General features: G+C 37.1%; 1 protein-coding gene across 4 annotated transcripts; it reads right to left on the bottom strand.

Moving 5' to 3' along the window:
• Positions 1 to 2,605: 2,605 nt before the first annotated feature.
• PRPS2 (phosphoribosyl pyrophosphate synthetase 2) lies at positions 2,606 to 26,851 on the bottom strand (the record flags this gene model as incomplete). Of its 4 annotated transcripts, XM_079549367.1 has the most annotated exons (8): positions 2,606 to 2,698; positions 3,627 to 3,786; positions 6,905 to 7,078; positions 9,560 to 9,684; positions 10,714 to 10,812; positions 13,779 to 13,799; positions 16,574 to 16,757; positions 26,730 to 26,851. In XM_079549367.1, the coding sequence occupies 8 exons, from the start codon at positions 26,849 to 26,851 to the stop codon at positions 2,606 to 2,608; spliced, it is 978 nt and encodes a 325-aa protein (XP_079405493.1). The 4 variants fall into 4 exon arrangements, with proteins under 4 accessions (XP_079405493.1, XP_079405494.1, XP_079405495.1 ...); XM_079549368.1 differs by lacking the exon at positions 13,779 to 13,799 and having other exon boundaries at positions 16,559 to 16,757; XM_079549369.1 differs by lacking the exon at positions 13,779 to 13,799 and having other exon boundaries at positions 16,565 to 16,757.
• Between the last annotated feature and the right edge of the window lie 759 nt (positions 26,852 to 27,610).

Raw genomic sequence — 27,610 nt, 5'->3', positions numbered from 1 at the left:
TTTGTACTTCCTGTTAGGGCAGCAGAATGGAACCACTCAAAACAAGTTTTGTAAATGGCAGCTAAAACCTCTAAGTTCAGCTATGCAGTCTAGTATTTTTTCTTTTATTTCAAAATTTCTGTTCATAATTCCTACCTGACTGAACTCTGCTAACTAATCTTCACACAAGAATCCCCAAATGGGCCAGAGAAAATTTAAAGCACTAAAAAGCCTTAAAATAATAACATCAAGGTTTCTACCTCCACAAAAAGGCTATTTCTATGACTGCTGTCAAAATGGATGGGATATTTCACAGAGCTCTTAGAATTCAAGTTACTACTTCATGATCACTTCAAATGTGAAAGATATGGCAGACACAAACATTACTGCATTCTCCTTTTTCTCTTTCCTTACCATCTAATCTTGTTAAATACAGTGGAGTTGTTTTGCTTACAACAACTTGAGAAATAAAAGCTTCAGCTGTTCATAAAGCATTAATTCAAGTTCCCATAGATATTTAAACATTGTATCATTCGCAGACTGTATAAAGGAGAAGGATGATCTTATTATATAGTTCTGTATCAGTCTGGTGTGAATAACAGTTCATTCTTACACCCAAGACAGCTGTGGCATGATTTATGAGCAAGGTTTGCATGAGTATCACCACATTCTTCCTTACTTGACCTGTGCAGAAGAAAAAAGTAACTAAAGAATAAAAGCAATCTCTCTGGACAAGTGATTTAAGTAATTTTAATGTTATTGTTTACAATACTGGTGCACAGTAAGGGCAGACAATTCAGCATAAACATATGTGATTTTTAAAAAGTGCAACTGACATCACATATTAAGTATATTGTAGACCTTATCGCTATGCATAAGCTCTACATTTCTGGTATAATTACACAGCCATAGACTTCAACTGAAAAATTTAACTGCAAGGTAATATTTTCAAGATGGTAGGAAAAATAATCTTACATTTAAGAATTGTTTTACTAGTCAGAATAATCTAATTTTCATTGTATTATGAAGTACTTTTAAAAAAAATGAGCTCATGAGAATTGAATTCCCATCACAGTATCTTATACACACATTTCTGTATTCATTACTAAAAGTAGTATGTTTGATTCATAGAATAGAGAACACACAGAAGAAACAGTCTTTATTGTCCTTTCAATTATTTTTTTTTTTTTTCCCCAGAAACTTTCTTAGGGGAAGAAAATACTGTCTGTCTTAAGACTGTCTGACAGGAAAAATCCACTTCATAGTACAACACCACATCACTAAATGCACCCTAAAATAAGTAAAGTAGCCTTATTTCATCCTATCTTATGCTCTTCCATTCAACAATTGCAATTCCAGGTGGAAAAATCAACTTTTCCCATTACCTAGGTGCAGGGACAGTACCTCAACACACACCAACTCTTACAACCTAGCAGGAAGGCTGAAAATGCCCTGTAGAAAATTTGTAGACCCAGAAGTAGAATGTCAGATATATTTTCTCCCCATAATCCATTACTGTCTGCATTACCACTACTTAACCGTAGGTTGCAATAACTTAAAAGAGAGACAAAACTGTTTTCATAACAACTTTAATTCTCTAATGCTAAAGGATAAAAGACTGCCTCATCTACCATAATGCACTGACTGCAGAGTTAAGTACTGCAGTACTTCATGATAGCAAATTGAAGCTCTATTGACCATGCAGTTTAAGACCAATATTTCAGATTCCTTTTCATGAAGTAAATGTGGGTAGAAACCGATGTTCATGAATGTAAGTGTATTTAAGTTTACTGTTTGGACTGTGCATAATGAAGCTTTACAATACTAACAGGAAAACAGCCATGAAATGACTTGTATGGACTCAAGGAATATTAAAAACTACAGGAAAAAAAAAAAAATTCAAAGGAAACTGCTCATGATTAAAGATTGGTCCTTATTACTGAAATGCAAGAAATAAATCATCCTAGGATATCGAAGCATAGATCCGACAAAGACAGTAACCACACAAAATAGACATTAACAAAATGATTTAATGCAATGAAACACTGAGAGCTTTACAAAAGAAAACAGTAGCCCTATATATCATGTGGAAAAGGAACAAAAAAGTGTATGAAACAGTTAATACTATGATGTGTCAACAGTTCCTTAAAATTAAAAGGAAGTTTAAACTCTTATGGCTTACAAAATAGCAGCCTATCATGGCTGTTAAACAAAAGTCACCATCTGCTTGCCTGAAAGATTAATAGATGCAAGATGTCCAACCCTGCACCACTTAGCTTAACGCAGACAAACTTGTGCATAAATTTCATTCAGTTCTGTGAACAGACATTCAGTAGCTCTGTATATAAAAAAAGATCTGAAGCAGCAGCTCAGTAGAAAGTGAGGAGTATATAAAAGAACACAGAAGTTTCCCAAACTCTCCAGGGAATCCACAGAAAGTTTCTGCAAGACAGATTTATTGTCCATTTACAACAAAAAAATGCTAATTACAAGACATATATAATAATTAAACATACAAGCTCTGGAATTTTACAAGTATACTGATTTCTTGTGTTTGAGATGCATTGCTAACAACAACAGCGCTAGTTGACAGGACTTCAAAAAGCTGTGATGTAACCTCCAGCAGTTACAAGGGGACATGACTGAACAGGTAAGATACAGATTCACCATTATGTGTTCTTCGAATGGCCTCAGCCAGGATCATGGAAATGTCAATAAACTGAAAGAAAGAAATACATAAAAGTAAGGATGACAATTTCTTATAGGATAACAAGAACAATAAACCACAGTTTATAGAGAAACTGTATACAAAAATTCAATTTACTATTCTATTCTCTTACATCTTCTACGTAGGAAAATTACATTAAAGCACTAGGTAATTAACCTACATGAAAATAACAATACAATAATAATAACAAGAAATAAAACAAGATAAAAATGCTGATTTCCTTCTACACAGGCACACTGCTGAAGACTTCAATGTTGCACAGGGGACACTGCCAAACAGAAACTGTTCCAGCCATCAGATGGCAGTGTCTACACAAGTACGATTTAATGGAAATGCACATTTTAAATGCCTGTCTTGCACCAGTAAGTAAAAAATTAAGTATTTTTTACTTGATTCAGAGTAACATTTAAAAAGCACTATTTTAGGCTTTCCTCCACTCTGCACTAAGAAACAGGACACGACTTTCCAGAATAACCTCATGTAGAAGTTACTGAGGTAAGCTAACTTTTTTACTTTCAGTTTGGTTTTGAAAGCAAGCATATATTAAGTTTATCTTGGACATTTTCTATACTGTATTTTCAAACAAAATGAAGAAGCCTAAGCTTTTTATCATGATAAACTAGTGTTTCTGCATTCAGACTTCATATGATTAATATAGTTTTAAAAAAGAAATCAGCAAATTTTACATTTGCTACTCTTTCAGCCAGGCATAATCTATCTGCTGCAGTATCATACATTGTTAATAATTTATTATGCTACCTCAATCACCCTTTCTTTAGCATGATTTAGCAGAATGTTCTGCAAACAACAAAGCTGCACAGCGTATTTGAGAATATTATTTTCAGCAAAAGGCACAAACTCTAGCACCAGAGAATAACAAAAGGTAAATCCACTTAAGCAAGTGACAAAAACAGAGTACCTGAATTTTGGGGCAGTGTTTCATTTTCTCTTCCTGGGGGATTGTATTAGTTACCACAACAGCCTCAAATGCTGCATTATTAATCCGAGAAATAGCAGGACCAGAAAAGATGCCATGAGTAAGAATAGCATAAACTTTGGTGGCTCCAGCAGATACTAACCTGCAGAATACAAAGCAGTAAGCTGTAATGCATGTTTAAATATATGGCTATACAAGAAGACAGGTAAGACCTTCTTAAGGCTAAAATTTCACAAATTGCCCACATTAAGAGCAATTTTACACATAAAATCCTCTGAAAGCTACAGCAAGATAAAAATATCTACAAAACAATTCTGACAACTTTGAACTTTTTCAGTTTATATGACTACTATGTCTTACCAAAAGTAACTGCTAAAAACCTTATTTAATTAACAAACTTCTTATCAGTAGCAGTAATACTAAATGGATGTGCTGTACTTATGACCACACAAACAGATCACAGAACTAGTTCACAGCATAACTTTTCTTCTCAGGAAGAACTGAAGTTTGGATAGTGGTATTCACAACTCTGTGCCTCCATCATTGTGCACTTTTGCTTTAATTTGTAATTCAAACTATTCTGCTTGGACAAAGCTACTGAGGAAGAAAAGTATTTAATGATTAAAAGCCTAGTGTCTTGCAAAGCTTGTGGGAAGACATGCTGCTGATCCAAGCACAATGAAAAATGATACAGCACAGGAGAAAACCTGCACAGATTGAAGAGCTAGAAAAACTTGTGAATGAGTCACAATCACTTAATTTGGCTTTGACTGGCCTCTCTGCCTCCAGACATTCACAGCTATGAAAGACTACAAATGCAGTTAAGACAGATGGAAGCCATCAACAGTAGATATGTTATCAAATTGTAGCATGAGCACAGAAAGACTGGAAAAAGAAAGAACACAAACATCTTATTTTGAATGACTCATCAGAATCAAAGGATTCTGATCATTCCTTGCACTACATTTGGTAGTTGCAATCTACAAGGAGGGTCACTACAATAGAGTGAGGGTGTACTAGGAGGGCAATACGAACACTTCAGCAAGTTCACCTGCTATATCTAGAAACAAATTCCTTAGTTCATCTGCTAGATATGCATCTGTGGTGCTAAGATAAAGAAAGGTCTAAGGTATTTTGATGAACAAGTTTGATTAATCATAATGTACATCCCATCTAGATTTGGCATTAAAGAAAATCATTACTTCCTGACAGGAACATCATATAAGACAGTATCACTCAAAAAGGACCTTTCTTTTTTCTTTCTTCACTCTATTACTTCAGCAGAACTGAAATGACTCAGGCAGGAAGTATCACATGGCCCTATTCTGAATGCAAGTCTATTCTGTACATTCATAGCATCTACAAATATATCAGGCAGGAAGAAAAATTCCACATATCTCAACTGAAATGTTAGCTTTATAAAGGATTACATGCAAGAGAAGCAATGCTGCAGTAAGTGTTCAGCAGCAGACATTTAAAATCATCCCATGCTTTATCCTTCCCACTTTCAAAATGCAACTACACACAGTCATAGGAGCGTGGCCTTTGATATCAACTATACCAAGACAAGATCTTTGAAGCAAAGATTTTAAAACTCAGACTTCTGGGCCAAATTCAGAATGCAGCCCATGACCTCTAAAACCTAAGTTGGCAGCACATGCAGGAATATAGGTGGAAGCTGGAGCACTTCAGTCTAATATTGCTCACCTCTTAATGCCTAACATCTGTTCTTATAGTTGTTTCTATGTCTCCAGTTTGCCAAGATGTCTTTGAAGCTAGAATAGCTGTTATGCATTTTTGAGTTTTCACAAAGCCACAACAGTAAGGATTATCATGCATTAGCAGTTCTTTTTTTTATTATTATTTTTTGGGGGACTTCTTTTTAGGTGGGTGAGAGCTACAGGAAATGTTTAAGGCTACAAACAGTAACAAAGTTCAGCACAGTCAGTAATTCCAGCTTCTGCAGAAAAAACATACAACTTACTAATATCCTTAAATACACCATTGTAAGGCCGGTCTGAAAGTCATAGAGTAATACTTCCAAAGGAGCATTAATAGGAACTCAGTCCAGATAGTGAATCTTTCACATACTTCACTTCAACAATTAGACAACCTGAGAAGAACCATGAGGGCATTAGCAAAGAGAAAAGGCCTAGAAATCTCAGAAAGACTCCAGAAATAGAGGTTCTTTAGTCTGGAGGGGAAGTGGTGGGGGGAAACGAAAACAATCTTCAACTGCCTTCTAAACAAAAAGTGAGTAAACCTATTCTCAACTCCTAGGATGAAAAGGATAAGCGTGCTTTAAATTGAAGATGTATGTTAAAAATATTAAATCTACACTGAACATCAGGAAAAAAAAAGTTTTTTTAAATATAAATCTCGTGAAGAAAAGGATCATTTTCTGTCATTTTTGCCTCAAAACTGAAAAATGCACTAGATGGCTAAAATCCCTTCCACAACATTTTCTTTATTCTGCCCTCTATCCAAATCCAGATTAGAATAATAGAAAGGCCACAATGATCATTGAGTTTCAACCCCCCTGCTATGTGCAGGGTCACCAACCAGCAGACCAGGCTGCCCAGAGCCACATCCAGCCTGGCCTTGAATGCCTCCAGGGATGGGGCATCCACAGCCTCCTTGGGCAACCTGTTCCAGTGTGTCACCACCCTCTGTGTGAAAAACTTCCTCCTAATATCTAACCTAAACTTCTCCTGTCTCAGTTTAGGATCATTCCCCCTTGTCCTATCGCTATCCACCCACTATTCCACAGGAGGGGGAATGGCTGTTTATCTGCTCCCTTCAAGTACTGGAAGGCCACAATGAAGTACTCCTGAAGCCTTCTCTTCTCCAAGCTAAATAATCCCAGTTCCCTCCACTCTCCTCTTAGGAGAGGTTCTCCAGGTCTCTGATCATCTGATCATCCACCTCTTTTGGACCTGCTCCAAAAGCTCCACATCCTTCTTGTACTAGGGGCCTCAGTACTCCACGCTGGGCCTCACAATCACCTCTTTCTCACCTTTTTAAGGCAGCCCAGAATACAGTTGGCCTTCCAGGCTGCAAGCACACATTATATTTCTGTAAGTCTTCCCATTTCCATGTTATAAAGAAGGACAGAGCTTGATTACAGGACAACGAGTCAAGAATCAGAGTGACTTCACTGCACAGAGGTCAGATTGAATTATAAGTACGTAGCAGCTGTGTTCATCTGCTATCTGCAGGTTACAGCATGAGACACTGAATAACTTCATAATAATACTTACTTGTCTGCTGCATGACATATTGTGCCACATGTATCAGCCATATCATCGACAAGAATGGCTACTCTGTCTTTCACATCGCCCACCAAGACCATTCTGTCCACTTCATTTGCCTTCTTTCTTTCCTTGTGAATGAGAGCAAATTCCACATTCAATCTATCAGCAATTGAAGTAACCCTAGATGACAGGGAGAAATACAATACATTCAGAATACTATTTTAACTAAGTATGGTTCTGCTCTTTTATTTGCCTTGAACCAGTTTGCAAGATTTCTTGCTTTTTGCAAGTGGTGAGACATATTAGAAACACCCTTAATTCACTGTTAATAAACTCAACCAGTGACTTAAGCTATAGTCCAGATGAATATTTTCTAAATTCAGTTTGACTTTGAAAACATTTCAGTGTTCACAAGCTTTCATTAAGTTGCTGCAATATGTAGTCTAAGATAGCTCTAATTATAAGCACTTCAGCATCCTAACTCGTAACACCCTTGCTGGAATGTGAAACAAAACTCATGGGGGAAAAAAAAAACAGGTAAACAGCAAATAAATCAGTTGATTGTGATTAATAATTCTTTCAGCAGTACATGACAAGCAATCTATTTAGTGATAGGACAACAGGGGATGGTTTTCAACTAAGACAAAGGAGATTTAGGTTAGATATTAGGAGGATATTTTTCCACTCAGAGGGTGGTGACACACTGGAACAGGTTGCCCAAGGAGGCTGTGGATGCCCCATCCCTGGAGGCATTCAAGGCCAGGCTGGATGTGGCTCTGGGCAGCCTGGTCTGCTGGTTGGTGACCCTGCACATAGCAGGGGGGTTGAAACTAGTTGTCCTTTTCAACCCAGGCCATTCTATGATTCTACAAATCAAGTAGTTTACTTCACCAGCACCTCTTTAGCAATACATTGGATTGACAAAGATCTTTTAAACTCTTCAGGGAAACCACTGGTGGCCAGACACACTTCCTATAGTAAACTTTGTTATAGACTTCTAACTGCTCTATTCAAACCTTTCAATATACCAGGGTTAGCAGGTTTGACAAGATAGCAATAAACACAGGAATAAATAACACTGCTGTCCCACACTAGCATAGCCTTGCAGCCTGTTTTTTGAAGAATATTTTAATACTGTTGTTAGCAGGGTTAGTAACGTGCACATTTCAATAGAAAACAGTTTTGTTTCTTTGCCACTCAAAAATGAAGGAGTTTTTTTGTTACAAACTTGCATAGACATTTGTGCGTGTGGATAATACAGTAACTTCATAGTACATCTCACTAATTCAGGGGCACTGAGGTATCAATAGATTCATATGCCTTATTTCAGCCACAAAATTTAGTAAGCACCAAAAAACAAGCAAACAGTAAGAAAAAAGATATTTCAAATGAGTGCACAAGCAAATTTCTTTAATGCTTCTGAGTTAAAACTTAATAGTGTGGGAAAAATGAAATGATGTGAGGAAGAAGCTTTGAATTTACAGAGAACAAATTCCTCCTCTGCTTCAGCAGCAGCTGCTTGGTTACCTTTCAGTAAGGTAGCAAAAATCATCGACTTCATAAAATACAAATAAAAATAAGTGATAGCAATAATATTTGATAAAAATATTTGCTATGAGAAAAAGTCTTTTCTGACTTGATTTTTAACTAGTGGATTATTTTGCAATAAATTGTATGCATTTTCATTTGAAAACAACAATATTCACATAGTAACAAAGAAATGTAATTGACTGGAGTATATTGACAAAAAATGCTTTCTATAGTTCACATTCTTCACATCTTTAACTTGAATCTAAACAGGAATAGCTCTACAGTTCTAATCACACTTCCCAATTATCTGAATATGAACACCATGAACACACTGCAGACGACAAAAAGTCTTCAATTAGAATCACAGTGTGGCAGTGTTTCATTATATCCCCTAAATTACACTCCAAACTTTTTGGGATTACAGGATTCTTATTTCTCTTCATTCCCATTCAGTTTCTAGCAGCCTTGTGACCAGTAACTTGAGAGTAAAATATGGTTATCACCTCACAGATAGTGTGCTCCTCAATTTCTGCATTAGTTTTTACTGATTAGAAAACAAAACAGTTTTCCTAAATGAGTAACACATGCTGCAAATGAAGAAATACCCCAATTAATTAGCTTTCCGATTTTCAACTTCAGCCAAACCAAAATGTCATCTTCTTTTTCCAATATACACAACGTGCAACTTGGAGATAGGCTTGTAATAACTTATAGAAAAAAAGAAACTTGATCCAAGCAAGAGCTTACCTAGATGCCAGCAGGTACAGTGGAGATAGGCCAAAGGCTTTAAAAGAGAAGGGAAACTTAGGCAGTTCCAGAATAAAGCAGGAATAGGTGCAGCAACTGGACTAAAGCAAGCAAGCAGCAGGAAAAGTATCTTCCCTCCTGCATAGGGATTCAGCAAACAAGGTCATATACAGGGAGAGAGAGAGAAAAAAAAAAAAATTCTTTAGAGTACAGAAAACTCCTGAACGTTTTCAAGCTTGAAAAACATCGGAAAAGTAGTCATTCTGTTTTCACAATGCAATTAGATTCACCAGACATATACTCTGTATCTTGCAAAAGTCATATGATCGAAAAGATGACTAGACTAACATTCATTAATCACTTAGTCTTAGTCTGGTATAGTACCTTTTTGCACCACCTGCATCAGGTGAGACTATGATACAGTTTTTCCACTCCAAAATGTTTTCTTTAATCCACTGCAGCACTGCAGGTTCTGCATACAGGTTATCTACTGGAATGTCAAAGAAACCCTAGTTCAAAAAGAAAAAGAGTTTCATGAATACACATTTATACCTTACTTTGAATGAAAGCACAGGAAAAGAATCAAGCCCTTGCATTTCAGGTATAGCAAGGTTTTAATTAGTATTTTACAGTGGCCTAATTCTTCCCTCTCATTTCTACCAAATTCAGTGGAAGTTCAACAAATAGTAATGTCTCTAAAAATCTCACTCAAGAGCAGAAAATGAAGAACAATTGTTATCAAATGATATTAAATTAGAAAAGATTCCCTTTAGGCACCTACATAAACTCATGCATATGAAAAGCTCTCAAAAAATCCAGTGAGGAATATTTAACTCCCATAAATTGCAACTACTTGACACAAACAGTATTATTTCAATATGGAGAATTTAAGTTAGCAATGGTCAGCAAGAAAGGAACGTGTCTTTTTGTGCAGTTTTTAAACAACAAATCTATACTGAACCACAAATTAAAACTGCTTTTTATCTGCATGACAACCACTTAGCATAACTGAAGCTCTGCGTAAACAGAACGCCAAAAGGAGGAAAAGAAAGTATTTCCTCAAAAAACACACAAAAAAAACCCCAAAAGTTAACTTGAAAAGTTTTACATGACAGAATGACAAACAATGTCTGCTCTGTGTCTGAGCAGCATTTTTGTGATTTTCTGGTTCAATAGTAGAGCTAGCAAATGAGTTTCCAGTCTCCATCTCCACTTCTCTTAAGTGAATAATGTTCCCCGGGTTGTACCAACCAAACTGTATTGTGCACTCTGATAAAACCAGTGAGAGATTAAGAGAGCTCCTCCCATAACAGGACATTGTATGTTCTAGAAGCCCTTATACTAGCCTTGAAAAATTCCACTGAAGACTCCAACGTCCAATACCTATTCAAAATGCCCACAAAATCACCCCATAAGATAAAAGCTGGTCTCCTTCAAAAAGCAGAACTAGGAAGAAAATAAACAGAAGTAATATTTTCTTGCATCTCTTTATTCATTTGACCACCTACTCACAGTTAGGAAGACTGACAGATAGTTACCTGGATCTGAGAAGCATGCAGGTCCATGGTGATGATGTGGTCAGCCCCTGCAACTGACAGCATGTTGGCAACAAGTTTTGCAGAGATTGGAGCACGACTCTGAGAAATAAAGCACAAATATTTACATTATAAAAACATTTAGGCAGAATACATGGTGTCAGATAATTAGTTACTTTTATCTCCTTTTCTTTAGAATAGCTGGAATCTATGAAGAGCTCCATAACTTCAGCCAAACTAGCCTGTCAATAGCTACTCATGCCAGTAGGATTTCTGAACTCAGCAAAACATTTAGGAGCTTTAAACTAGTTTGAAAAATCTGCCTAATAATGACTCCTATTAATTTTTACCAACGAACAGAATTGGAGATATGATTTACCAGCTCCTTTATTTCAAACTTTCAGTTGGCTTTTCCATAGCACAAAAACAGAACCTCAATTTCTCTAAGCCACTACCCATACGTAAATATCCAACTCTCAGGCACTTACCCTTTAAGAAGGGAATAATAAAAAGTAACCAAATATGAAGAACAAAGGGAGAGGAAACACAATTTTTGAGGAAAAAAGCACTTTAAAACAACGTTAGTATCAAGCATTTCTTCATCACACACACAGTAAAGCCTATAAGAGATCCACATAGGCAGAGGAACAAGCCCCCGCCTATTTATTTATTCTTTTTTGTGAATGCAGGCTTAATTATTGGATGTGATTAGTAATCTAGAACAACCAAAAGGGGCAAGGGAAGGCATGGAAGACAAGAACTACAAAAAAAAACAAAAAACAAAAAAAAAAACAAAAAAAAAAACAGGGAAGTGAGAAGAGCAAAGGAAGAGCAAAAAATATAATCAGCAAAATTAAACCCAAGAGGTTTTTTTTAAGCTGACAATGATGCAGAACAAACAGTAATGTGAAAAGAAAAGGAAATCATGACTGGAAGATATCTTTGTTAACTTTAAAGTTCCTTCAGATTTTTTAGCTATGTTGCCCTAGACAGCTTTGTCTGTAATGGAAACATTAAACAAAATGTCTTTTTTTTTTTTTTTTTTTTCTTTTTACCTGTCTTTAAATATGACTGGTAGCTAGTACTATCATCATTAGCATTAAAACAGAACTGCAATTCAGAGGTGCCCTCTCACAATTAGACTTTGGGTTTTGATCACATGGTATTTTCTCTCATTACATTTCTTTATCAAATAGCATCATTTAACCTCTCAGGAACACCGTTCTCCTCCACACATAATTACGGGGTATTTCTGCTCTTCTTTCACTGATGCTCAAAGGCATCACCAAAAATAATCTGAACTACTGCTATTTAAAAATGGATGCTATTTTGTCTACGTCAAATCAAGGAGACACTACTTTCCTCAGAACTTTTGGTAATTTAGATACAAACTCAGCACTTCCATGTTTTAATGTATGGAATGACAACGTATTTCCAGAAAAGAGACCAAGATACTGCATTCATTTTTTATGGTTTGAAGTTTATCATCAAGAAAATTCTCACTTAGAAAATAACACTAGTTTTGATTCTGCGTTGCACAAAAACATTGTCCCCACTTGGTTTGTCTAAGAAACACTGAAGATGTGAATGGCAGCTGAGCTTCCCTTGATCACTGCAATTCATATGCATATGGTTTGCATAACAGTTTGCAACTTCGCTTGTCTCATGTGTCAATAGCACAAGTATCATCAGCACAAATAAAAGCCATAACAACCACCTTTCCTGCACCAAGTGCAAATGAATACATTACCAACTGGTACTTCTTTCAGCTACTGGCCTTGCAGGCTGAATTCCAGAAGGAAGAACTTGGAAGTTTTACCACTAGGTAACTTCATTTAGTAGTTATGCACATCACAGATTGCCTACATGTTGGACGTAGGGTCTTGGAGGGAAAGATAGCCAGACATCAAAACCCGTTTTCCAAGGGTGGGCTAACAGGAGGTTAAGACAAATGAAGCGTGTGGCCATCTGACAGTTTCCTCTACACAAAATTGTGCATTAAGAAATAAACAAAACTAACACATTTGATGACATGTTCAAAAGAATTTAAGTTTCAAAAAACTTTTTTCTGGGTAAGCAATTATTATAAAATGATCCAAACTGAAGTTTATTTTAAAATCAAAAGAAGTATATTCATGAGAACCTCAGATAACCTGGCTTCATTATTCAGAAATAAAGGTAGATGGGAACTGAAGATTTCCTTTATATCTTGGAGAATTTGTGATGTTTGCTTCAGATGAAAAGTAGGAACACAAGAAGATTCACTATATTCGTTGTCTCATTTTTGATACAGTTTGAGATTAGTTTCAGAATTATAAGCATGAAACGACAGTAAATTATGTACAGAAACTAAATTGTAAAAAAAAAAAAAAAAAAAAAAAAAAGCACTGTTTTTAGCTCCTAAGCAAATTTCCCACTCACTTATAGAGACAGTTATATAAATGATTACTTCCTTTATAATGTGTTACAAAGTTATTTGCAATTTTTAAAATTACCAGGGGCAGAGGAAGAATCCACAAAGCTAATAAAAACACCCTCACAAGAATATCTATGCAAAGGAAAGTAGGAGGAGTCTGTCAAGATTAATGTTTTGTTGCCTTTAAGCATCTTATTACATTGTCTTGCTCAAAATACATCACATGCAAACCAAACAAAAAACAAACAATCAAACAAAAAAAAACCAACAAAAACAACAGTCCAAGAAAATCCCAAGATTTATAACTGGAACTTTCACTTCCAAGAAAGCCAGTTGTGAAATGTATGGATACTGAACATTCACTAATTTTTTACCTAAATTTATATTTTGGATATGAAGTAAGCTTTGAAGCTTTAGAAATTGACATCATTAAACATCCAAGTAAATTTTAAGTAGAAGCTAGGACTTCTCTATTAGCAAATTCCACAGAATTAATATCATGGCCCAGGTGAAACACAACTGAAATCAAGAAGTGAAACTGAAAACGTTTCCAGTTATATATAATGTAACCCAGTAGTTTCACCCTTTAAGGCCATGTTAATGGAAATATATAGAGTTAGATTTAAAAAATAAAATAAAAAAAGATACCTACCCAACGCTCCACGGCTCCCTTCTACAAATCAAAAAAACAAAGTTACATGAGCTGCAGAACACCAAACTCACCTGCTGCTATACTTCTAACATCTCATAGGCATCTCTGAAGCATCCTGCATCCTATATAGATGTTTTTCCCATGGCTTTGAAGGTCAGCATAATTAGAGGATGTTTAAATGCAACCATGGTCAAAGCACCTGAACTAAAGTAGCTAGCTTATGTATCAGAAGTAATCTAGTTTATGACAGCACTTGATCATGTCTAAATCAATTCATCAACTTCTCTAGGACTCTGGACAAGTTTGTCGGTTTTTTTGTTTTGTTTTTTAAAATATCCTTTTCCCTTTCTTTCTTTCCTCCTTTTTTAAACCTCTGTTTCTTCAGCTGCATAAGCATGAAAACTGGCACAGACCACTGGAACTGCTGCTGACAGCCAAACTACCTCATGTATAGTTAGTCCAAGGCTTAATACTAATATTCTCATGATGAATTACACAGGTCTTGCTCAGAATACAATGCTTCACTACAAGGCCCTTTAGTTAAATAAATAAATCAAGACTTGCAATGTTTTCAGTCATCTTATTCCATGAAGAATAAGGTGGTATTTCAAACAGCAAGGACTCATTCCATTTAGTTCTTTATGAATTGAAGCCAGCAACTTAAATCAGAAGCCAGCATCCAGATAGCAATGATAGGGATTCACCTCACATTCAAACAAGTAACAGTAGTACCTTGGGTCAGAGAGAAGAAAATCCACTTATAACCACTGTAAGAAAACAGTGAGCACTTCACTGATGCTTCAAGCTCAAAGCACAGGCCAAACACAGACCAAAGACCAAGTGATGTGATGCAATCCACCAGCAAGGGGAAGGATCTCATGGTCAATAAGCTACCTAATGTCGACATCTATATCATAGCTTACTGTGCAACATGGAGGTTAACTACCAAGGTTAATTTCCAAAGATTACAAATGTTTTCTCAATTGCAAAACAGAGGTTAAAAAGTGGAAAAAAAGAAAAAGTTTGCCTAGAACTGCAGGAGAACACAGTGATGCCTAGAGAACAGTCTGAAATAATACTCAACATCTCTATTAGTGCCTTACTTTCCCACGCTACTCATCTTCCAGTAGTATTTCAAAAGATAGTATGTTCTAATGAAAGATACTGAACCACCATACATGTCATTTAACCATCTCTTGAAAGCCTGTCATATGAATTTTGGGTACCCCTAACAAGCTATTGGTTAGATGCACACAAGCTGGGACATGCTCATCCTTTCCCTCACACTAAAAGCTTTTATGATGGTACACGAGAACCTTTGAGTACTAATTTGGAAACAAAACCATACCAAGATACCTTCCTTCCCTTTCGAAGAAGAGCTTGTTTCCCTTCCAGGCTATTTCGATTAAAACAAACAAACAAACAAAAAAATATTTCATCCCTCTGCACTCCTAGTCAAGGGAGAGCTTTAATCAATACAGGAACACAGCAAAATGAAGTTCCAAAAGATCTATGTGAAGAACAAGGAGGTTGTACCTAACCCCTGAATTCAGTTTTTGGAAGCACAATATCAGTGCTGTATAAGAAAGCCTACACTTACAGTGTAAACACACTAGAAAGTAATTTTGTTCCATTTACCTTTTCCATTAGAGGCTGAGAATTCTGCCTTCTGTAATACCTGCAAGTATTTTTATCTTCTGCATTGTCAGTCTTGTTACATTTGAAATAGTTGAATGAAAGTAACAGAGCTTTCAGATTTTGCCCAATGTACAAAGCAAAAAGGAAGGGGCAGTCCATTTATACAAAGTATGAGCGAGGAAAACTTTCTCAAAAGACAAGTATTACAATTTGATTTACACTTGTTAGTTCTTTTCCAGGGAGTTTTGATGAAAGTAACGTTCACGTAACATCAGGTTTTTTGTATATATACGGAGACAAAAGGTTAAGTGTTTCTTATGCTTTGTGAATTTTATTTTATATCCAACTTGTTAGTGCCTTACTAATTTGGCTTAACTGGTACGTTATTCATCAGTTACAGCAGACCAAATTCAGGGAATCATAGAATGGCTTGGGTTGAAAGAGACCTCAAGGATCACCAAGCTCCAACCCCCCTGCCACAAACAGGGCTGCCAACCTCCATATCTAACACAAGGTGAGGGTGCCCAGGACCTCATCCAACCTGGCTGAGAAAAATAAGAAGTGTTTCAGGGTTTTTACTCAATTTTTGGCCTTCATCAATTAAAATTAATTATTTCAAATTGTTATGTATAAACTTCTTTCTTTTTAGATCTACCTTACAGCATAAGTAATTGTTTTTATTCATTATCCTTATGCACTGTAGAACAAATCAGTTCCTTTCATTTAGGTTAAAAACTACCTGCAAAATGCTCGCAGCACTCCAAATTTAGGATTTAATTCTATAAAACTGTACTAATTACATGTACTCTCTTCATATAAAGAAAAGAAAAAGGAAAACTAGAAAAAAGCAGAAAAAGCAGTCCCAAAGGTGAGATTTCCTAGCAGAATACTCTGGAATATCACAAACATAGGATGAATCTACTTTTTCAAACTGAAGGCCTCATCACTTAGGAAAACATAAAGAAAAAAATTATGTATTGTATCACTTAATTCATTTGCAAATTATATAATTTCTTATCACAGTAGAACATTAAAGGAAGAGCAAAAGGAAAAACACCTTATAAAACTCTAAAATGTTTATGAAAGTATGTTTAATCTCAAAGTTCTAAAGGAAGAAGCTGAGAAAACACTTCAGAAATCACACATTTCTCACCTACCTTGTCTTTCTTATCTTGCCTGGCATATGGAAAACATGGAATTACTGCAGTGACTCTGGAGGATGATGCAATCTTGCAAGCATTGATCATGATGAGCAATTCCATTAAGTTGTCGTTTATTTCTCCACAGCCACTCTGGATAATATACACATCTTCTCCTCTCACACTTTCACCAATCTCTACACTGAAAGAGTAGAAGATGGCTGTTTAATCACTAGAATTACAGGAAGAGCATTATTAAAGAGCAGACAAACAGTTTTATTTTAACAAACATTTGTAGGTTTACAGCCATTTAGAGTAAGATTTTGGTTTTTTTAAAACATTGGTTTGGATAATTTTGCCCTTGATACAAAGTCTATTTCAATAGAAGCCAGACTAAAATTTACTTCAGCCTAAAAATATAATTTTATTTTCTTTTGTAAACACATGAACAAATTCAAGAAATCACTGCATTTTAGAAGAGGAAAGTATCAAACTCTTTGGAAAAGAAAAAAAAAAACCAGTTAAAAAGTTAGAAGTGAAAAGGCACACCACCAGATCTAAGCAAGGTATTTAAAACAGGAAAAAAAAAAAAAAGTTTAAGCAAAAACCTGTTCACCAACAGCTGAATGCAACTCAAATCTTAGCACATTTTGTCAGTTGCTCTGTTTGTTCTACATGAGCTCATATGCTCATGTTGGCATCAAGGAGTTGCTTTACTCTTCTATAGATTTCAGGAAAATTCAAGCAGAGCAGTTGAATATGATATTTTTCCATTCTAGAACAAATCAAGAGAAGTCTACTGTTGAACCATATTCAATTATTACACCTGTTACTCCAAAAATTACTCACAAAAGTAGCAGACTGACCTGCATTTTCCTCTGATTCCAGGCAAAATACCCAGAAAATATACAGACAGAATTCCAGAATAGACAGAATTCCAAAATGAGGCAATCAGAACTTTCAAACCCATGCTACCATAAATTAGTCTAAATCACTGAAAGCTAAATATCTTGGGCCCTTATTTGAAAGGTTAACTACTGACCAAAGACAGAAATAAGCACAAAGTTCTAGCTGGAAACCATCCAAATGGTCCAGATATGGGTAAAATGGTTTCTCTGACGCATTCTTCACAGTGAGGCTTATTCTAGTCAAGCATAGCCCAAGCAAATTTAGTTTATCAGCTTCCAGGGTGCTGCACAAGATTATTAGCTTTTTGTAGCTGCAGAACACAAAGGAATTTACTGCTTAAGAACATCTTAATGACATGCAAACATATGACTTATTACCAACATGATAGTTGAGTGCTGTGTGACTAGTCACACTCTGAAAGCTGCCACAAAGTACCTGTCAGAGAGGAATGCCTGTCCCTTTGAAGGTGTGCAAACTAGAATAAAATTCAACTGCAGCAAACAGACTGAGCTGATTTAAGTAGCAGCTATTATTTTGTTTCCCCCTCATTGAGCAATGTGCAGCTTCATGCTGAGCACTGAAAGATTGAGTCTTGTGGAAAATACATGTGATCACACAATTAAAGACAATGTCATAAACCAGATGCAGAAGGTAACACATAAGCACCCTTCCTTCATAGCCATGTGACCTGGGTGCTTTATTTTGCAACCTTAACTCTAAATCTAATTTCTGGTCCATCTTCCTCCTGGCTACTTGAGCCTGCTCCACTATCCACACTCATACTTGAGCTTACCCTATTAGCCATATCCATCCAGTTGTTGCCTGTGACTCCTTGCATTAGTAGTGGTTCTCTCCTAATTTAATCTATTTATCTCTCCAATTACATTTTATTCTTCAACTTCCTTGACTCTCATCTCGTTGTTCAGTCTCTGCCTCACTGCACTCTTCTGCTTTCAATTTTTATTCAAGTCAATGTGTTTTCATTTTCACTTTACCTATGGTGCCATGAAGAAGGCAACCAAGATCACTAAAGAGAGAATGAGTGGCTCCTTGTCCTCAGTTCTTGTATCCCAAAACAATTTATAAAAAGAACCTCTCCATCTCATTAATTTAATAACTTTTTGCTTAAGGATGTTACCAACGCAATTTCTTATGGCCAAATGAAAACAAAACGTCAAGTAAAGATAAGTAGGAGATAGAGACAGTGAGAAACAGCGTCATCTTCAGATAGCTCAGTGGTAGCCTCTCCGATCTTTTGAGGCTCCCATCGAGGTGGAGAGATTAAATTTGTGGTTACACACTGTTTTTGCTCTGAGCAATAGCTCTATTTGCAGAAAAACATTTAAAATATTTCTGAAATCCTAAATATTTTTCTAGCTTGATTTTTATTCAACACAATTTAAGTTCAAACAGAAGTTAGAGCATCTAGTCCCATGACTAGAAGATGTTAACCTTAATTAGAAGCCTTGTGCAAAACAGATCTGTTGGAGTACCATGGTCCAATTCCCAGATTAAACAAAATTAAGAAACCTGTCATTCCTCCTTATCTCAGAAGTTTAGCTATGAGTAAAGCATCGACCCATTAGCTTGCATATGCAGCTTTACTCACCACTGATGATTACAGCTATTATGATGAGGATAAAAAATATATATATATATATATATATATATATATATATATATATATATATATATATATATATATATATATATATATATATATATATATATATATCATTACTTGGCACTTGCACAAAACTGCTTAAAGCAAGTGCTGTCACATATCAAACCTTTGGAATAGGTTTGAAGACCATCATCATATAGCAAAAGCTCTGTGACAGGTGTTTCAAGACTATGAAGTTATACTTCTGTTCTTGATGTTAACCTAGGAACCACTGCAAAGGAGGAGTAAGTAGAAAGCAACAAAGAAAATACCAGTTCTATGGAAGAATGTCACTGGAGTGACAAAGAATGGCAGTACACAATTTTAATATGTGCAGAAAAAGATGTAGCCAGTAATTTCCTATCACTATGTAATAGGAACAAGCTTTGCTGAAAAGCAAAAATATATTATTTTAATGTTCATTATATACAGAAAGAACACTGAATTTATAACATACTGAAATGTTTACTCCCTTAAAACAGTCATTTCTAAGCAGTCCACTAAGAAATAACAAGTTTCAAAAAGGGAAGGGAATATATTTTGAGATAAATATAGAGCTGGCCCTGAAGTAATGCTTCTTACACTGTCATTAACCACTGTCTTTTCAATGCCCTTGGGTTTGGGATAACTTTTTCATCTTGCAAACAACTTAGAAAATAAAAGTTTTGCTACTTCATCTCTTGATGCATTTCTGCATTTTTTTTGCTTATGTTATTCAGGTCAAAAAGACATACATATTCAGCACACAGAAATGTAAATGTATCTATCTATCTATCTCTATATATAAATATATATTTCCTTGTGGACACAGAAGGCATGTACAGATTAAAATAAATCAAGTTTAAATTAATACTTGTACATAGCACTGAAGAGGGATCTAATTATAGCTGCCAGAGAACAACAATGTTATTATTGCACAAATCTCCTCCCAATCAACTAGAAAACAACAGATTAATATCTCTCACTGCCTACCTTCTTAAAGTCAGGTATTGAGAGCTATTGCCTAGGCTCAGCCAACTGCTGCTTATCTCTATTATTTAAGATTTTTTATTATTTATTCTTAAACACTCAGGTCTGAACAGACAGACAATAAGACACTATCAACTACAGCATCAAATATTGTATGAAGCATCTTAAATTTCTATTAAAGACCACAAGCTAACAGAAGACATCCTCATGTTTGTTATTACATTAGCACTGCTACTAGATTTCATTTCAGCTATCTGTATCATGACCTAATTAACTGCCAATACACTTGGGGCCGTTGTTTAAACAATTCCCCACAGTCAGGGCACAGAGGAAGGACGCAAGAACAAGCTATTGCCTCAAGATTACAAGCTCTGTTTGTTTTATGCAACTGAATCAAATTCAGCTATTTGGCAACAGTTTACATAAACTTTTCATTCAAGAAGAGTAAACAGAACCTGTACATTAAAAGCCCTGAAATCACCTAACAGTGCTTTAAAGTAAAAACTACACAGACTAATAGCAAACTTAACTAAGTTTACTCAATCCAGTTGCATGGAATCCACAAGCACATGCTGCTAGCCAGGAAAGATGAGTGCAAGACAAGACATAATGAAAATAAAGTTTGAGTGTTGATAATCATTTTCATCTCATGAAGACTGATTCCAGAGCTTAATTTAATAAGCAGAAACTTAGGCAGACTTTTAACCACACGTTAAGGATAAGTTTTGAGAATGACTTATATATAAAACATTTAAATGGCTGAAACATTCATAAAGCAAAATTCAAAACTGGGATAACAGCAGACTGAGCATTCTCAACTAAATTAATAGCACTGGGAATTTTAAATTTGTATATCATAACTCAGAAAGACACTGCAGGGAAAGTAAGTATGTGAAGCCACACTAAATGGGTAAATAATACCAGACAACACCTAGGATTGAGTCCAAAATCAAAATCATGCAGCTAATGGGTTCGTACTTCCTAAAAAGAAAATATAACAGCAGATGAGTTTTCTAGCAATACCAGTAATAATTAAGTTTTGCCAAGCAACTTAGGTGCCAATAAGTGAGCTTTGTACTTCAGACATTTTTGAAACTAACAGATACCACCAAAATTAAGCGTCTAGAGTCCTCACACAGCATGCTAGAGGAATCAATACCTCAAGAGCAATCTGAAAAAACCCACGTACTGAATGTGCAAGTCATCAAAAAGCATCCAATAGGAAGCACTGAGCAGAGGGGTGTGCGTGAACTTTACCTTTGTGAACAAATTTGCAGAGCAAAGTCTTTAATGCAAGACCTCAATTTATTGAGTAAATATTTTAGCTGTCATGATGTTATACAATGAACACATCATTTTGCATCAGTATCAAGCAATAAAAATGTCAGATTCATGAGATCCGCCTCCACCAATCATCAGCTCCTGAAGAGCTGCAGAGCTGCTTGATCAGCTGAGCGCAGCTGTGTCCTGCACAGCACAGCTGAGAGTGTGCTGAAAGGAACAACAGCCCTGTGGAGCTGCACAGGGGTTGTATCAGTCTGGCTGGTTTGGAGACAGGCTATGGTGAGATTATGCTCCCTCACAGCACTTGAGCTGAGATTCCAGGAAAAATCCCAAGTTCCTTGATGTTGGAATTTCCTTTGGGGGGGGGGGGGAAAAAAAATAAAATAAAAAAAAAAAATCAGATCATCAGATCGTTTAAGCTGCAGATGCTTTCAAATTCCAGTTGGGGCAGGGGATGGGGAATCCCAGTTTCTTCAGCAATCTTCCTGCTCACTCCCATCCCCTGCACTACGCACAATTATTTAAATAACAGAACATCAAAGCAGAAAGCAAACAAGAACCATGGCATTTTTACTGTAGGTTTGTAAATATTCCACACCTCTATTATCTCTTCAGCTCTTGGCTCTCCCACTGTGACAAACAGTTGCAAGACCAATCTCCAACTAGATTTTCATTTCCAACTGTCCCTGTTCTAATGGTGAGAGAGAAGGAGGAAAAAAAAAAAAAAAAAAAAAAAAAAAAAAAAATCCAAGCAATTTTCTTTCTTTTTTCCCCCTTAATTACATGTGTCTGGGCCCCATAAGAAGCACACAACATACAACAAAGTCAATAATGCAGAAGTCTCAAATCAGGAGCTTTCAAGGAGTTTTAGGCCTTTTTGTAAGTCTGAGCTATTAGCAATACAGTACACTAGCTTATTAACTGTATCTTGAGTTCCTACGTAAGCAAAACATACAAACATGCAATTCTGGAAATAATTCTTACCCTAACCAGCCACATGAGTAAAAAAATATTCCTCCAGTCTCACTGTGCTCACTATAGTGAGAACCAGGAGTGAGGGACCCAGCCAACTCAGCTACTCCAAGCAGAGTGTTACAGCTCCAGGTGTGAATCATTTGCTAAGTACTTGGGCTGTATGAAAAGAGATGCACATCCCACAATACCCCAAATCCCACCAACTGAGCTTGCTTGCACCATAACTAGAGCCCAGAGAAACATCAGAGTGGGAAAAATACCAAAGTTGCATCCCAGATATATACAGTAACTGCAAGAGAAGAGTTGAAGTACATCGAGGTGAAAATGGGAAGAAAATGCTACAGACTCTTCTCAAGCAAAGAAAATCTCAGCCATTTGAATTGTGCATCCATGATAAGTAGCACTGATAAAGTTTCCAGGTTTGTTCTTGATTTATATTACGTAACAAACCGATCTCATGATCTCATTTTGAAATAGAGGGTTATTCTTGTAAAAATTAACTGAGGAAGCATCAGCTACTTTTTCCTCAATTCCATGATTAAAACAGGTAACTTGGACTAAAATGTATTCATTTACAATCAAATGACCTTCTTAACAACAGCAGAGCTGTTTTCATACGGTATGCAATGTTTCTCTGTAGCCAATACATGCTCCTCTGTAAAAGTTGAACCACACACACTTTAAGCAGATGATTCGAAAATAACCCAGCTCCAGCAGCCAAAGAAATCTGCAGACAGGCAGCCTCCAAATTCACTCCAGTTCCCTTCTTCCTAAGTCTGCTGAGACAAGAAGGACTTCAGCCTGAAAGTTAAGAAACTCATACGAATGGATGGAAGGCAACTCCTCCCCTGGGAGAGAAGTGCGTGAGAGGATGTAATCTATGACTCCAATTTCTCCATTTTGAGAATAACAAGTACTTCAAATAAAGAGTTAAAATAAATAGCTTTTAGAAAGCTAAACATACAGAATCACATCCACAGAACTGCTGGGGTAGGCAAGAATCATCTAGTCCCACCTCTTGCTAAAGCAGGTTCCCTACAATAGGGTGCACAGGAAACCATCTTCATAGGTTTTAAATATCTCAAAACGAGATTCCACAATCTCTCCATAGTGATATACAGTGTCATTTAATTATGTATCTATTACAATCAGGTGTCTTCTAAATATCTTTGGAGACAATTTTGTGAAAACAGCACGTGTGCTTTATGTGTTTCTATTATATATCTGTCAGTTTCACATGGTGCCTGTTTAAGGGTTTCATTCCTGCCCTCTTGCTCCAGCCTTCCAAACTGCACTGATGGCAGATCCTTGTGGGGATTTGAAGAAGACAAACTAAGCTCCTACTGCAGTCCTAGCATTTTACTGGGTGAGTGAGAGGGTGGTGCCAACCATGTGCCAAAGATGGCATAGTGGCCTGCACACATGCTTAATGTACAAGCTATAAATAAAAGAAACATCTTCCACAATCAGATATCATTTAAGAGTTTTCTTCCTGCTTCAGTTAAGGTTAGCTGCTCTGGCAGATGAAGGAAAGTATTTCCATGTTGTTTAGATAGAAAAAGGAAAAAAAAAATAAATATATGGAGGATGATGGACATCTGTCAATGCTACCTGTGACTTCCAGCACTTCTTCTAGCACTGATATGACATTTCTTAGTTCCAAATCTGTAGGAATATTGAATGACTGAAGAACATGAGAACAGACATACTGACAGACGCCATAATCTCACTATAAATTACAACAAGCACTTAAAATTTTAAGTTTTCCTGAAGTTGATAAAGCACCTGTTAATTTAGTTACACTTTCCATAGAAATAGCAGCCCTGTCCTTGGCTAACCTCAGGGTTTAGTTCTTCAAAATCACTTGCATCTACTGAGGATGGGGACACAGAGCATCTTTGAGCCAAAATATAATATAAAATCTTTAATATCACTTTCCAAGCACTCCATTCTGCAAGCCAGATTACATGAAGTTCTCAAGTAAAATGCTTCCAGTTTGGACCCTGTGGCATGTATTTAAGCCTATGACTTCACACATTTATCAAGATACACATAATTCAGATTTACTTTTAATATAAAGCAACAAGCAGCAAAAAAGAGATTCTCAACAAAAGGAGAATCTTCTCTGAAACTTGTTAGCAGATCTGACATAAAGCAAAAGTTAATTAACCCTTAGGCCATAGGTTACTTATTTGCACAAGGTTCTGCCCCGACAGCCATTGGAAGGCTTAAGGTTTTCCAAGTCTTTTAAATATTAGGTTACATTATTCTGCAATACTGCAATGTATTTTGTAGTGCCAATTACCTTACACATAAATTTCCAAGTACTACCTTTTAAAGAACTATTTTTTATATGGGAAGAAAAATTTCTGCTTATATACACACTAAGAAAACTTGCTAAGGAGACTGTATGATAAACAAGAAAAGGAACACTGCAGCATAAATATCTTATACATTTTAGCTGCAGTTTAATTTTAAATATATTGTACAGGAATTCTCAGAGTCAGTCTACAAAACTGAAAGACCAAATATCCTGAATAGTTGTTGCTCAAATATCCTGAATAAGTTGCTCAAGAAAATTAAAAAGATTACCCACTCAAAATTAACAGTATAGTTTACATAGTTGGTACAAATGTACTTGCTGAAGGTAAACATGAGCTTCATTTCAGAATCTGAGTAGTATGAAGCTGAACAAGAAAATAAACACTTAAGAGTGTAAGCATTAAGACATTAAGTTCTTGAAAAAGGGAAAAAAAGCAAAAAAAAAAAAAAAAAAAAAAAGCATGTCTGTTTAGCAAAGCTGCAACAGAAGCAACCAGAAATAATTGCTAGATTAGATTCCATCCTCTTATCTATACCACAATATGTCCCTACTTGCCCATGAAAAATAAACTGGCATTGCCAGATTAGCCAAACCACTGACATCTTGCAGCCACCACTACCTACCTACTTGATGGCAGAGACCAATTTTGCTCACCAGGAAAAATAAGCAGAACAGCAGACGAGAATTTATTCTATCCTGATACCTGGCATTTATTTCATTTGCATCAAACTAGATAGGCAAACTTTGGGGGTAAGTTTCTACCTTGGACAAAATGTAAATCAAAGAATCTCTGTGTAAAACTTAGCAAGCTGCAGAACTAAAGATAAGAATCTTTGGGGAGGAAACAAACAAACAAAATAATAAGTTAGCATGAAAATCATGCAATCAAATGAACAACACAAGTTAAGTTTAATCATTCAGAAAAGAGATCGAAAAGCAATAAAGCGATCATGGGGTTGGAAAGATCTGAGATTTAAAACTTCATTTAATCAGGAATGAAGAGAGTAAGAGGGTGCAAACATCAGGAGGTGAAAATAGTGGACGAAGAGGGCTTAAAATACTGTCAGTAAGTATAAGTAGTACAAGAGCATGTTGACTAAGAACAAAAAATAACACAGACTGAACAGAACAAAGAGCTTTGTGAGAGCAATTTCAGAGCACAATATATTAATCTTCCACAGAAAGCAATGCAAACACATTTGTTTGGGAAATTCAGAACAAGAACAGATGAAAATAAACATACAATAATCGCAGAGGCTAGCCAGAGTCGGGAACTGGTGTTTCAGAAGCAGGTAAAAATGTAGGCTCAAACAGAATCAGCCAACATTAGAGGTTGGAAGGGAACTCTGGAATTCATCTGTTCCAGTCCCTGCCCCAGCAGCAGGGCGCCAGGCCCACGGCCAAACAGCTCTTGGAGATTCAGCTCTTGGAGATTTCTAAGGAAGAGTCTGCACAGCCCCTCTGGGCAGCATGTGCCCTCTCCACGCACCTACAAATAACAATTCAGGTGTTTATAGAATTTGATAAAATAGACAGCAGAGTCTCCTCTCCTCCACGCTGAACAGCCCCAGCTCTCCTCCCAGGTGAGGCACTCCAGCCTCCAGCACACTGGTGGTCCTTCATTGGGCTCCTACCAATACAACCATCTTTCTCATACTGGGGAGCCTGGAACTGGAGCCAGTACTCAGCAATGTTGAGTAGAATGGAATGATCACCTCTTTTGACCCGCTGGCAATACTTTGCCTAACGGAGCCCTGGATACCATTAGCCTTCTCGGCAGCAAGAGCACGTCGCTCGCTAGGAAGCTAAGCCTAGATGAAGGCTAGGAAGCTGCAAGATGAAGGCAACACAGTGACTGCACCGTGCACTTTCGGGGCTCAGGAAAAGGTCACACGAGAGCTAGATAAGACCCGAAAACACAAGACTGCTCATAACCCCCGACCGTACCCATACCACGCTCCAGCGACCGAGCTCAGGAGACAGCACTCTGAGGCCGTGGGCGGGGAGAGGCGACTCCGCGCGCCCCCAGCGGCCGCCACCGCGCCACACACCTGGTCTCTTGGTTGCTGAACTTCTTGGTGACCACCTTGCCCAGCTCCAGCCCCAGGCGGTCGGCCACTCGCTGCGACAGGTCGTGGTGGGAACTGCCGCTGAACAGCACGATGTTCGGCATGGCGTAAGGGATGGAGGGGGGGGAGGTGACGACGAGCGGGCACTCCTGCAGCCGGGACAGAAAGAGAACGATTCCCCCCGGCGCGGGGTCAAATAAGCGGTGCTGCGGGACCGCCTCTGTCCTGCCGGGAGCGGGGGGGCGGGGCGGGGCGGGGCGGGGCGAGCCGGGGACGGATGCAGAGTTGGTGGTATGGCAGTAAGAGGCTGAACTTTCCCACCAATATCCCCTTACGTGTTGTTGCCGTGTGACAGATGGCAGCAGAGGGGCAGTCTGACACAGGGATGTCTGGCATGGAAATGTGGATGAAGCAAAGGGGTGGGAACTGAATTCCTCCATTCCTCCACGGGGGAACAACAGCACCCACTGATGCTCAACGACATTTGCTGAATGTTGGTGGAGGCCAACCAGAGAATGTGAGCACAGCGAGGGGTGGGTGGTGAATCACTGTGAAGCTGTGGGTCACCTCCACTGGTGCTTATATTTTTATGAGCATGATAATGCAGTCTCTACTTCAGTGCTGTCAAAAATGCTAACGGTGGTGACGGCGTTGAAAAACAGTGTTCTGTAAATGAGAACTTGTTCTATCAAACAGTGTTATTGTGCTCTTTGTGTCTGTTATTGTCTCCGTGGAAATAAACAGGAGGCATTACTTTTGGAGTGAGCTACGCAGTATTTGCTACCAGAGGTGTCCTTGAATAATCCAAAGTTAGCGTTATAAATATGCCACTCATTTTCCACTAACATGTTTATTTTTCTCAG

Source organism: Tetrao urogallus, assembly GCF_951394365.1.
Source record: "Tetrao urogallus genome assembly, chromosome: 1".
Taxonomy (NCBI): domain Eukaryota; kingdom Metazoa; phylum Chordata; class Aves; order Galliformes; family Phasianidae; genus Tetrao; species Tetrao urogallus.
This window is presented reverse-complemented; position numbering and strand designations above follow the sequence as displayed.